The sequence below is a fragment of the Perissodus microlepis genome, chromosome 18 (genome assembly GCF_051167445.1).
Source record: "Perissodus microlepis isolate ML-2025 ecotype Zambia chromosome 18, ASM5116744v1, whole genome shotgun sequence".
NCBI classification, from domain to species: Eukaryota; Metazoa; Chordata; class Actinopteri; order Cichliformes; family Cichlidae; genus Perissodus; species Perissodus microlepis.
In genome coordinates, this window is record NC_140478.1 from 34421994 (window position 1) to 34435009 (window position 13016).

Consider the following 13016-nt stretch of genomic DNA (forward strand, 5'->3'; position numbering starts at 1 on the left):
GAGAAAAAGTTACATTTACTGGATCAGTTTAAGACCAAAATACATTTGAATGAATTACTGACATGGACACTTTGTGAATTTTAAAATTACTAAACAGTTCAGGCAAAATTTTACTAAAACCTTGAATTAAACTTGAAAGTTTTCATTTGAACTCCACTGTGACTGTGTACACAGGAAAAACTACAAAATAATGTTTGTTTGTTTGTTTTTTAAACACTGTGGACCGATCTGCATTTGTTGTTGCTAAATGTAAATATTTGTTACTATTTAATGATCATAATCTCATTTGAACATAGGTTTGATTTAGTGGAGTCAGTTGTTCCCATGCATCATTCTGTAAGTGTGAGAATGAACTAAGATTAGAAAATGTCAAAATATAAAGTTTGATTTATTTTTATTCATTACAGCATCCTAAACTTTGCTGAACTTTTTGAAATATAAAATGAACTCGCTGAGTGTTGACTGTCATAACTCAAGAAAAGTTTAACTGGGCTGTCCCAGTTGAAACTAATTTTAACAGTTTAAACCAGTTAAACCAGTTTACCTGGGTCAGACTTGTTACTGCATGTTGTAATCACACATACCACACCCTGCATCATGTGATTGGCTCTTGGTTGCTCTGTAAGAATATTTCTTTAGCGCCTCCCTTCACAGATGTGTCTGTATCAGGATGGGTCTAAACAACATGGTGTAAATGCAGTTGCTGGTGAGCCTCATTTCCTGTAGGAGGTGAACAAGAGCAGAGATCTGTTTCCCTTCAGAGCACAGAGGTTGTTTCTGTTCAGAGGAAGTGAAACTGTCTGACAGCCACTGAGAGACGGTGAAACGGCACAGCACATGAATCAAATGGACCAAACAAAATTCTGCTGTTCAGTCTGTTTGGATCTACTGAAGGATCCGGTGACTATTCCCTGTGGACACAGCTACTGCATGAACTGTATTAAAAGCTTCTGGGATGAAGAGGAAGAGAAGAAAATCTACAGCTGCCCTCAATGCAGACAGACTTTCACAGCGAGGCCTGTCCTGGTGAAAAACACCATGTTAGCAGATTTAGTGGAGGAGCTGAAGAAGACTGGACTCCAAGCTGCTCCTGCTGATCACTGCTATGCTGGACCTGAAGATGTGGCCTGTGATTTCTGCACTGGCATGAAGCTAAAAGCTGTGAAATCCTGTCTGGTGTGTTTGGTCTCTTACTGTGAGAAACACCTTCAGCCTCATTATGATGTGGTTCAATTAAAGAGACACAAGCTGGTGGAGCCCTCCAAGAAGCTCCAGGAGAACATCTGCTCTCATCATGATGAGGTGATGAAGATGTTCTGCCGTACTGATCAGCAGAGTATCTGTTATCTCTGCCCTGTGGATGAACATAAAGGCCACGACACAGTCTCAGCTGCAGCAGAAAGGACTGAGAGGCAGAGAGAGCTGGAGGTGAGTCGACAAAACATCCAGCAGAGAATCCAGGACAGAGAGAAAGATGTGAAGCTGCTTCAACAGGAGGTGGAGGCCATCAATCAGTCTGCTGATCAAACAGTGGAGCAGAGTGAGAAGATCTTCACTGAGCTGATCCATCTCATCCAGAAAAGAAGCTCTGATGTGAAGCAGCAGATCAGATCCCAGCAGGAAACTGAAGTGAGTCGAGTCAAAGAGCTTCAGGAGAAGCTGGAGCAGGAGATCACTGAGCTGAAGAGGAAAGATGCTGAGCTGAAGCAGCTCTCACACACAGAGGATCACATCCAGTTTCTACACAACTACCCCTCACTGTCAGCACTCAGTGAGTCTACAGACTCATCCAGCATCAATATCCGTCCTCTGAGCTACTTTGAGGATGTGACAGCAGCTGTGTCAGAGGTCAGAGATAAACTACAGGACATTCTGAGAGAGGAATGGACAAACATCTCACTGACAGTCACTGAAGTGGATGTTTTACTGTCACAATCAGAGCCAAAGACCAGAGAAGGATTCTTAAAATATTCATGTGAAATCACACTGGATCCAAACACAGCAAACAAACACCTGTTATTATCAGAGGGGAACAGAAAAGCAACATTCAATTTATTTGGAAAGTCTTATTCTGATCATCCAGACAGATTCACTGGATTGTGGCAGATCCTGAGTAGAGAGAGTCTGACTGGACGTTGTTACTGGGAGGTGGAGTGGAGAGGGGGAGGAGTTTATGTAGCAGTCGCATACAAGAATATCAGCAGAGAAGGAGGGGGTGATGAATGTGGATTTGGACGTAATGACAAATCTTGGTCATTAGATTGTATCAACAACAGTTATACATTTTGGTACAACAACATCCAAACTCCTGTCTCAGGTCCTCGTTCCTCCAGAGTAGGAGTGTACCTGGATCACAGAGCAGGTATTTTGTCCTTCTACAGCGTCTCTGAAACCATGACTCTCCTCCACAGAGTCCAGACCACATTCACTCAGCCGCTCTATGCTGGACTGTTGGTTTATTGTGTTGGAGCCACTGCTGAGTTGATTAAAGTGAAATAGACTGAAGTCTTTCATATTGTGGGTTTAAATCTGTGTTTTAGTTTCATTTCATTTTCTCTCCATCATTTCTGCACAGAGATCAGCTGTCAGTCAAACATTATGGGTGGTACCTCCACATCTTCTAGTTGTTCTCTTGATGTTTCTGAGTTTTTAAAGGAGATCTTTCCTGTGACTGTTTATGGAGGCTATCACTGCTCATCATCATTTTGATTTACTAAAATATTTCTCCACATGAAAATGTAAACTTCTCTATCCTCTAAATGTTTCTGGAATATTTGTATTGAAAAATGTCGACATTTCTCTTTATGAGTATGGCAGACCATGTGTGTGTGTTTGTGTTTGTTTTTGTCAAAATCATCAAACAAATGAGGAAAAACTGTGATTTTAATGAATGAATTCATATATTGTGTTGATGTTTTATTGTGTGAATAAACTGGAAGGTTTGACTATAAATCAAACTTTGAACAAAGTCTTTTCTTCTGTCTTCATTCCAGGATCTCACTCAAATCTGATGCAGAAAATATGAAACTAATCTGAGAGAATAACTGAAGCAGTTTTCCTCCTGAAGCATCACAAAGTTCAGAGTTCATGTTTAGAGCAGAAGATTCAGCAGTCGCTCTGTGACCTTTCAACTTTCTTCACTAAAACAGCTTCATTACAGAGAAACAAGTCACATTTTCTTGATGTTCTTAAGTCCTTTCAGATGTTTTTAATGGTCCTTGAATGCAGCATCAGTGTCGCAGGTTTAAAAGGTCACTTTCTGTTGTGTTCAAAGATTTCCTTCAGATATGGTCTTTAATCAGTAAAGCCAGTGATACAGCAGTGTCATTAGCTGTGTTATTGGCACCAGGCTGTGTTTATGTATGTATTTAATTCTGTCTGAGGATGTCTTCAGCATGAAATGATCATTTGCTCAGCTGCTGTGTCTCATCTCTTATCAGACATTGGTTGGAACAGAGTTTTGTTGCTGACCATCTGACAAGAGGGTGAAGAAAAGCTTCAGGCTTCATTTGGACACTACGTTGGACAGAAGTCTCCACAAAAATGACTCAGAAACACAAATATTATTAATGAAAGTCCAAATGTCAAAAAGGGGTCATACATGATCCTGAAAAATGTCCTTGAACATTTGAACATGAGTCAGAGGGTTGTCAGGTTTCTACACTGCATCGTGGCATCAAGCCTGAGATGTCTGTGTAAACAAGTATGGAGGACACAAATGCACAGACGCAGTCGAGCTGTTTACTGCTGATGAGGAAGGAAAATAGTCTGTTGGATATTAAAGCAGCATTTATTAGAGTAAGAACAGATACTTGTGTCCTTCATTTGATCCCCGTCAATTTACAGAAGACTTAAGGACCCTTTGACTTCTAACATACAGCTGCATGTTTACAATTTTATTATTTATTTATTGATTTCTAGCAAAGCGAGACTTTACTGATTAAAGACATATAATCAGACATATTACTGTTACTCTCTGAAAAAGACTCACATAAAGCAGATTTATCACAAGCAAACATCAAGACACATCCTTCATGGCTTAAAGTTGCAGTGGGACTCTTTCGCCATCTGGTGGTTGTAACAGTTATGACAACTCTTCCTGCATATATGTCCCTCCTCAGTGTGAAGAAGACTGGACTCCAAGCTGCTCCTGCTGATCACTGCGTGTTCCTCCTGTGTCTAAAATCTATTTCCATTATGAATCAGGAAACTGTTTGCACCAATCATAAAGGCAATAAAATACGTCACACACTAAGAAATAACAAAAAGGAATTGTGGATTTCAAGGAGATTTTTCCCTCGTTTTTTGAAATCATAAGAATACAAACTAATGCAAGACTGTCATGTTTTCATAAGTTTGTAGAGACACTGTTCTGTTGTATTCTAGGACATCAGTCACTTTTTAAATGCATGCTCCTCCTCCTCATCATCATCATCATCATCAGCACCCATGACCTCCTTTTAGTCTTTGTTTTGTTATTTTTCAGAGTTCAGGAGACGTTCTTATGGGATTTCCACAGTGTACAAGTACTGTTTAGACCCTTTACCTAAAAGAAAAGAGTAAAGTACAAAGTAGATTTACTCACTGCAGGAAAATAATGCCTCAATCTGATATATTGTCTTATATGACAAACTGAAAGTGATGCATCAAAGTGTAAGCAGCATTTTCCTGTTACAGCTGGTCTAGATGGAACTGATCTGATCTCCTTTATGTACAGGTAGATATCCAGTGGGTTTGCTAAGGGTCACAGATGAGGGGCTGTGTGAGATGTTTAATGGGAAAGGAAATAAAACCATTGTTCCAGACCTGCAGCTAAGATACTCGAGTATCTTCAAATATGAAGCTGAGTATTACTTCCGTACTTTCCTCCACTGCTGATGACCTTGTTACCTGCTGCTCCCTGTTAATGATCAGCCTCAGTTCTGATAGTAAACTGTTGGCTCTCGTTCTGTCAGGTTGTTGCTCAGTGACGTCTTGTTTTCATTTTCCTTCTTCTTCAAATGTGTCTTCCTTTAACTCTTTGCTTTTGTTTCTGCTTCAAACACCAAATGATACACGTGCTGCACCTCTGATGGTTTGTCAGAGAGCAGAACAATTTACATTACAGAGAATATTTTACAGTTGAACATAAACTTTCACTTTTTTCCTCTAAAGTGTGCTCACTGGTTTTTCCAGCTGCTGTGAGATGTTTCTGCCTGACTGTAAAGATGGAAATAAACACAGATGGAAACACTGAGTCAGAGTGTTGCTGCTGGTTAGTCAGTATATAGGGAGTGCAGAATTATTAGGCAAGTTGTATTTTTGAGGAATAATTTTATTATTGAACAACAACCATGTTCTCAATGAACCCAAAAAAACTCATTAATATCAAAGCTGAATGTTTTTGGAAGTAGTTTTTAGTTTGTTCTTAGTTTTAGCTATTTTAGGGGGATATCTGTGTGTGCAGGTGACTATTACTGTGCATAATTATTAGGCAACTTAACAAAATACAAATATATACCCATTTCAATGATTTATTTTTACCAGTGAAACCAATATAACATCTCCACATTCACAAATATACATTTCTGACATTCAAAAACAAAACAAAAACAAATCAGCGACCAATATAGCCACCTTTCTTTGCAAGGACACTCAAAAGCCTGCCATCCATGGATTCTGTCAGTGTTTTGATCTGTTCACCATCAACATTGCGTGCAGCAGCAACCACAGCCTCCCAGACACTGTTCAGAGAGGTGTACTGTTTTCCCTCCTTGTAAATCTCACATTTGATGATGGACCACAGGTTCTCAATGGGGTCCAGATCAGGTGAACAAGGTGGCCATGTCATTAGTTTTTCTTCTTTTATACCCTTTCTTGCCAGCCACGCTGTGGAGTACTTGGACGCGTGTGATGGAGCATTGTCCTGCATGAAAATCATGTTTTTCTTGAAGGATGCAGACTTCTTCCTGTACCACTGCTTGAAGAAGGTGTCTTCCAGAAACTGGCAGTAGGACTGGGAGTTGAGTCCAGTCCCAGTAGGACTGGGAGTTGAGCTGCATTTACTCCTTATGCAGCATAAGGAGTAAATACAGAATATTAACCAAAGTTGTGATTAAAACACCTTTTACAAATGCACAAAAAAACCCAAAAAAGAAATCTTTCTACCTTCTGCAAAGTTCATCGCCCCAGAAAAGACAAGAGCAGCAAATTCTCCGACACTGAAACCTGCAGCAGCGACACACATCTCAATGGCCTGTGTACAGCAGGAAACAAGTCAAAAAAAATAAAAATAAAAATGTAACAGCCTCCCGATTATGACCGATATATCATTTATGTCACTGATACATCCGTAACTGAAATTAACTCAGAACAATTTGTTTATTTTTTTAAATGGTCATTCAGAATCAGAAGATTATTTACGGTGATGTTTTTGGTGGGAGTGAAACAACAATCTACTGATAAAAACAATAAAAACAAGATGTGATAATAAGAAATAACCACTGTTGGAAGCCTTATTTACTCTGTCGCCTTAATCAGGTGCAGTAATTAAAGTTGAAATGAGAAACTTTGCATTTGAAAGATGCTCTTCTACTGGGCACTCAAAATGCTTTCTTACAACAAGCATCATTCATCCACACCTTCATACATAATGTGCGCATATTTTAAATATAAATTAATATTACTGTGGCAGTATTTTTTTTTTTTATTAAAAAGATAAAATGGCCACATTTAAGAAGGCAGGACCTGCAGTTATTGTCCTTTTTCCAGACATTTATCTGGCACTTACTTTGGGGTTTTCTTGGTTGAGTCTCTCCACAGCAGCCAGGGAGGTGACAAACACCGCCGGCTGACAGTGAACAGTTTTCTGCAGCTCAAATTCAAATTCAAATTTTATTTGTCACGTACACAGTCACACACAGTACAATATGCAGTGAAATGCTTAGACAACTGCTCGTGACCTAAAGAAAAAAAGAAAAGGCTATGAATAAGATAGGAAATAAATATGAAAATTAAAAAGGGGTAAATTTAACTGGGAAAGAATAAGATAAAATATATAAATTAAAGTTAAAAAAATAAAATAACTGTACAACAAAATACACAATACACAGTATAGAACTATATAAGAATGTATGAAGAAAGCTCGTCCTCGGGGCCCTCCAGACACAGAGACAGCAGGTCGTAACCCAGGATCTTCTGGGCTACGGTGAACATTTCTTTAACGTTGGGGTATTTCAAAAGTCCTCTGCCCATGCCCACAAACTGGCTGCCCTGACCGGGGAAGAGGAGCACGGAGCAGCCGCTGGGGTCTTTTTTGGGTCTCCGCTGAGGCTCGCTGTTCGGGGGAGAAGCGGGGGCTTCAGCCGGAGGAGGGTAATCTCCAGCCGTGGAACCGGGCTTGTTGGTGGACAGCGTCCTGCTCAGAGAGACCAGCGACCTGACCTTCCCTCTGGAAGATGCTGCCATCCTGACTGCCACTGATGCCAACATGAGCTGTTCCTCATCCAACGACGTGTCTGCGGATGAAATAAGACGCACAGCCCGCCCGGACAAACTGTAATCACCGAAAGAGTCAACTTTGCTTGAACTCAACTCTGACATCTGCTCGGCATGACACCTCCCAGAGAGACGCCATGTTGTTTATACGGAGTTTATTCTCGTCTTCTTCCGGTTGACGTTCAGGCTCTTTCACGCTGCAGCGCCACCTCAGGTCAAAGTATGTCATGCTCTAATGTATCGTGTTTTTCTTTTCTGTGCTTTAATTTGTCTACAAAGTGAAAATAACTATAAGAGCTTTTAAGTATACACAGACATGCGCTTCTTAAATTTAGCTTAATTGGCTCCAGAGGTAGGAAGTAAAAAAGTAAAAAAAAACTTCCTTACTGTACTTAATTTTTACTCCCTACATTTTTAAACAAATATCTGTAGTTTCCTCTCCGTATATTTTCAAAACAAACTCGTTACTTTGGGTTTAACGCATTTGGGGGAAGTTAATATTTCACGTCACTGCAGGCCTTCAAACAATGAGATTTGAGCCTAAACAGTGACACATGAAAGGCAGTCGCGTTTTAATCAGTAGAGATGAAAGAGCAAACCATGTACCGTAGTTTTGATTTATTTATTTTTAGCACAACACCAGAACAACCCCACGTGCCCATAATTTGCGGTACTTCAGAAAAAAAGGAGTGAACATAAAAGGGAGTAAAATGTTGTGGCAGGTAATTTCAAATGCAGCATTTCTATCACCTCAACAAACACTAACTGTGTCACAGTGTGTTGCTAGCTAAAGCTCCACTTGCTGTATTTCACAGGAAGAGAAAAGAATGAGAGCTAACTTCACTCAGAGATATAGAAAGAAAGAGAAAGAAACCAGGCTGTATTTAAAGGTAAGGACTGCTTAGTGATATTTGATAAAATGTAATTGTATTTTAACAGGGACATAAAGTGCTTGTCTTACTCCCTTCTTCTAGCTCGAAATTACTTGCCAAGTGGTAAGGACCGTTCATGGTCACACGGTGAGAACATTGGTGTTGACTATGAAGAGATATGGTCAGACAGGGGAGGGGCCAGTCAGATTTATCAACTCAACCTCCTTAAAGCATGGAGAGAGGCTGAAACCAATCTCTGGTGAGCCCGGTTAAGGAAAGAGATGAGTTGGTGCCTGAGATGCCAAATTCCAACATCCTCATTCCTGCCATTGAGATAACACTCTCACACAGGCCCAGAGAGCAGATGTTGCTGCATTGCAGATGTGTTATACCCCCTGCCCAGCCGAATGACTCTCAAAAAGAAAACTTTGCAGAAAATCAATGTGATCGCTTGGATCACTGGAATTATCATCTCGATATCTCTTGTCCTTCTTTCATTTCAGACGTCTTGAAAACAAGTTTTAACAAAGTCCTGGAGAAGTGCCCAATGCTGGAGGACCTCCTGCTTTACCCCTGGCTCAGATAAACTCCTCTCTGACACAAACACACACGCATACTGAATTCACATCTTGCCATACAAATGTGATACAGTAACCAACTTTCTTTCTTTCAGAAAAAAAGAAAATTGGGAGATTCAAAATTTTCCTCACAGTAATGTTTGCATCAGTCTATCAGATGAATCCCCTCCAAGTCCAATATTTACATCAGTTACAGTGATAATGCTTGGTGTCTACTTTCAGCCACCGCAGTAGAATGCCAGGAATGAATCTCATTGAAATTGTAGTTGCATTTGCTATTTAATTTAATTGTCATGGATGATACACAGACAACCCAACAGCAAACAGAGGAAAACAATGGGCTTAAATACACAGAGGGATAAATGAGGGAATAAGACACAGGATGAGAGCACAGCTGCGAGAAATCACAAACAACAAGACCATGGGGAAGGAAAACTGAAAACACTAACATAGTCTAAGGAGCTTAGAAAGAAAACGTCTGGACTTCTTTAAGTTGCTTGAAGACGTTCAAGCAAAGTTTAAGTTCTTTTCATCCAAGAAGGTGAAACATCTTCAAGCAACTTCAAGTCCAGACGCTTTCTTTCCAAACTCCTTAGACTACGATGACCTAGATGACTGAGAACCTTCACAGACATGAAAACACTAACATAGCACACAAGACCATCAAAGTAAAACAGCAAACAAGAGACTTTTACAAAGACACAGAGTTGACACAGAGACATGACTGACTGGGGAGAAATTGGGGAACATGGAAACAAGAGTGACTAGACATGACACGTGGGACACAGGGGCAAGGCAAAGTAACAGAAACCTAAAGCCTAAGAATATAACACAAGAAGAAAACAATAAAGAGAACCAAAAACATACATAAGAATAATCAATGAATATAAATGAACAAACACAAAACACTGGGTCACAGACTCAGTACCATGACAGTTAAATGTACAATAATAAATACTTTAAATCAGATGACAATGTAGCTGACACTGTGTTTATTAGTGTGTGGTCAACCACAAATCTTCATACTGTCATCCATACATGAGGTCTTTATACAAACGATGAAAGATAATGAAAGAAACTGTTTAATTGATGTGAAATGATTGAATTATATGAAATATTATGGCTTTGTCTGCCAGTGTTTTTCTGTAAACTACTTTGAACTACTGGCAGTCAGTGAAGTCACTGAAAGGCAAGATTCTATGTTGTGTTGCCGTAGTTTCCAGAGTTTACTTATAAAGCTCACTTACAGAATTCAGTTAGAAAAGTCAAGCATTTGAAGGGCGCACATTTGAAGGAATATTAACTCAATATTAACTCATTACGGTTTACATTTTCGAGTTTAAAAGTTCTCCGAAATTACAATGAAAAAGGAAACAAGAAAAATTACCACTCCAGCCGATAAGAAAGATTCAGGAGATCAAGGTAAGTAAAATAATAAAATCAAATCCTGGTAAAATCCAAATCCTAGAAATGTTGACACTGTGTGAATCATTTTTGGAGCAATTGAATCATATGTTTGATTGAAAATAGCTTTAATACAAGATGTCTAATCAAAGAAAGGTTACCGGTCTTTTGGTAAAATAATGTAATAAGTTTATTCCTGGACTCAACAGTAAAAACAGACCAACAAGTGTCATCAAGATCTAAGACTTAGTAAACCTAGTATCAATTCGCACTGGTCAGTTTTTTTATCCCAAGAATAAACTTGTGATAATTTAAGCAAAAGCAATTTCAAATTCTTTGCCAAACTGCTTCCAGTCCTGATGTCGGGGACTCTTTTTCACCACTGTGTTGTTGTCGTTTATAGATTGTAAGAGCAGGACTGCTAAAAGAAAGGCCAGTCCTGAAAAGAAGACCCCAATAAAAAGGAGGAGGGTCGCTGAGCAGGCTGGTCCTTCCACCAGCTCAGATGTGGTCAGAGGAGTGAAGCGCAAGGTTGTGCAAGATGAAGAGGGCACAACAAAGAAAGCAAAGAAGGCTAAACTTCTCGACCATATGAGCGGTGACAAGGAGCAAGCATCCTCCTCGTTGGACTCTGGTAAAGGTAGGCTAATTAGTTGAATAAGGGGGTAGATTAAGTGTGGTTGCTAGGTTTAAGATATTAGTGTTTGTGTCTATCATCCAGTGAGCTGATGTGCTTTTGGTGTTTTCCACATCTCCAGACTTGAACAACAAACAGGTGTGCGCAAAAAATGGCAAAAGAAAGGCCGCGGGAGACAACAGAGAGTCACCCAAGAAAAAAAAAAGGAATGTGGACCAGGACAAAAAATCAGTGGCAGACCAAAAACGTAAGTAGCAAGCAGCTTGGGTTTTATATTCAGGGGAAGGGCAAAAGGAACATTTAGGCTACAGAGGAGAGTAATTTGTGTCACAGCTGTAATAAAACAAGATTTGTTGTTTTGTCTGTTCAGGTGAATTCCAAGCCAGATATGTGGAGGAGCACCAGCTCGGAGAAGGAGGCTGCGGAGCAGTGTTTGCTGGCTACCGGCTAGAAGATCGTTTTCCAGTAAGTGTTCAGATGATGGTAGTAAGACAGGCAGTAACGCAGATAATGGATAATATCGTAAACTGAGACGTCTGCTGTGTTTCCACCTTTCATTATGTCATACTGAGGAAATGCTCACCAATGCTCTGTGTCTTCTAGGTTGCCATCAAACACATTCCCAAAAATAAAGTCTACTGCAAAGTGGCGGTAAGCGTCCAACACTTGAATTAGTTTTACATTACTGGATTGAATGCGGCGTTCCTCATCATCCACTTTGTTGTAATATTTCAGGATGAAAGCGGGAAGAAGCTCTCAGTGGAAGTGGCCATTATGGTTAAACTTGCAGGTGAAGCAGAAGGGTCAGTGGGAATATCAGCACCTGTGTCCTTGCTGGAGTGGTTCGACCTTGGCAAAGAGCTGATCCTGGTGCTGGAGAGACCTGTCCCCGCTGTGGACCTGCAAAAATACAAAGAAGAAAATGGAAGAACTTTAACAGAGGACAAGGCCAAGGTAGGTTGACTGGGAGAACCTTAGACTGTACAGCATTCAATCAAGGCAGAAAAGCATTAACTCATTATTGTGTTTTTCATCTTTTCCAGGTCATTCTGAAGCAACTAGTTGATGCTGTAAAGGAACTTGAGGATAAACACATCTTTCATCGGGACATCAAGGGACAAAACATTCTGATTGAGACCGGCTCAGATGTGCCTCGAGTTCGCATCATTGACTTTGGACTGAGCTGCTTTGTTAAGCAGCGATCTCTGTATCGCATCTTCTATGGTAACATATTCTGCTCCTGCTTTTCACAGATGTAACAATTTGTGTCTTTTGTTTTAGAAGAAATTGCAATTGTGTCTGTTTGTTAGGCACTCCTCTTCACATCCCTCCCGAGTGGTACATTAGGAGCTGCTACAGGTGTGGACCCACCACGGTGTGGCAAATGGGAGTGGTGTTGTATGAAGCGCTTCATGCACGATACTTTAGTACCGCGAGGTTCCTCACAAAGAAACTGAGCATCAAGAAGCGTCTGTCCACAGGTAAGAAAACTTCACACTTCCAGATTCACTGATGCCTTGGATCACTAGAACTATCATCTTCATCTTTTTGATCTTTTCTTTCTTTCAAGAATGCCGGAATTTCTTGGACGCATGTTTAGCTATAGTCCCGGAGAAGCGCCCAACACTGGAGGAGCTCCAGCTTCACCCCTGGCTAAGATAACACACACAAACACACAATTCACACCTTATCATATAAGTATGATACATTGTAGTAACTTCCTTTCTTTTTTCTGTTGGACAGGAATAGATAGAATGGGTCAATCTTAAAAAATAAATAAATAAAAATGTAGCTTTTTTGGAGTTCCTGTAACCCCCCCAGCCATCCCAGGAAAGGGGATCTCTCTTTGAATGGGCTTTCCCGAGGTTTCTTCCCATTGATCTGGCCCCCTGGGGAGTTTTTCCTCGTCTTCATAGAGAGCTTGGGCTGGGTCAGGAGCTCCATCAAAACTGTCTTTATTTGATGACATTAAAGTCATCAAATAAAGATGTGTTTTACTTAAAGTAAAATTTGATCAAAATAAAACTTGTTTAATTCATCTTTGCTGAG

General features: G+C 40.1%; 3 protein-coding genes across 3 annotated transcripts; 2 read left to right on the plus strand and 1 right to left on the minus strand.

Annotated features, from left to right (window-relative positions):
- Window positions 1-790: 790 nt before the first annotated feature.
- Window positions 791-2929, plus strand: LOC146368734 (tripartite motif-containing protein 16-like). Its single transcript, XM_084913339.1, has one exon. It carries the CDS (start codon window positions 838-840, stop codon window positions 2497-2499), a length of 1662 nt encoding a protein of 553 aa, XP_084769465.1. The 5' UTR covers window positions 791-837; the 3' UTR covers window positions 2500-2929.
- A 2503-nt stretch (window positions 2930-5432) lies between these two features.
- On the minus strand, window positions 5433-7633 carry LOC146368735 (uncharacterized). Its single transcript, XM_084911415.1, has 4 exons — window positions 7127-7633; window positions 6770-6857; window positions 6148-6235; window positions 5433-6047 (listed from the first exon to the last, which is right to left on the minus strand). The coding sequence occupies exons 1-4, from the start codon at window positions 7579-7581 to the stop codon at window positions 5917-5919; spliced, it is 762 nt and encodes a 253-aa protein (XP_084767541.1). The 5' UTR covers window positions 7582-7633; the 3' UTR covers window positions 5433-5916.
- Window positions 7589-13005, plus strand: LOC146368736 (serine/threonine-protein kinase pim-2-like). Its single transcript, XM_084911413.1, has 11 exons — window positions 7589-7696; window positions 8292-8366; window positions 8852-10348; window positions 10734-10970; window positions 11089-11214; window positions 11338-11432; window positions 11571-11618; window positions 11703-11921; window positions 12011-12191; window positions 12278-12448; window positions 12538-13005. The coding sequence occupies exons 3-11, from the start codon at window positions 10288-10290 to the stop codon at window positions 12627-12629; spliced, it is 1230 nt and encodes a 409-aa protein (XP_084767539.1). The 5' UTR covers window positions 7589-7696; window positions 8292-8366; window positions 8852-10287; the 3' UTR covers window positions 12630-13005.
- Window positions 13006-13016: the final 11 nt, after the last annotated feature.

Excerpts from the sequence above, each read along its gene's own strand:
- LOC146368736 (XM_084911413.1), top strand. The coding sequence starts at position 10,288 with ATGAAAAAGGAAACAAGAAAAATTACCACTCCAGCCGATAAGAAAGAT. Across the intron at positions 10,349-10,733 it reads GAAAGATTCAGGAGATCAAG|ATTGTAAGAGCAGGACTGCT; the intron begins GTAAGTAAAATA and ends TGTCGTTTATAG. Across the intron at positions 11,922-12,010 it reads TAACAGAGGACAAGGCCAAG|GTCATTCTGAAGCAACTAGT; the intron begins GTAGGTTGACTG and ends CATCTTTTCCAG.
- LOC146368734 (XM_084913339.1), top strand. The coding sequence starts at position 838 with ATGAATCAAATGGACCAAACAAAATTCTGCTGTTCAGTCTGTTTGGAT.
- LOC146368735 (XM_084911415.1), bottom strand. The coding sequence starts at position 7,581 with ATGTCAGAGTTGAGTTCAAGCAAAGTTGACTCTTTCGGTGATTACAGT. Across the intron at positions 6,236-6,769 it reads TCAACCAAGAAAACCCCAAA|GCCATTGAGATGTGTGTCGC; the intron begins GTAAGTGCCAGA and ends TGCTGTACACAG. Across the intron at positions 6,048-6,147 it reads GGCGATGAACTTTGCAGAAG|GAGTAAATGCAGCTCAACTC; the intron begins GTAGAAAGATTT and ends ATGCTGCATAAG.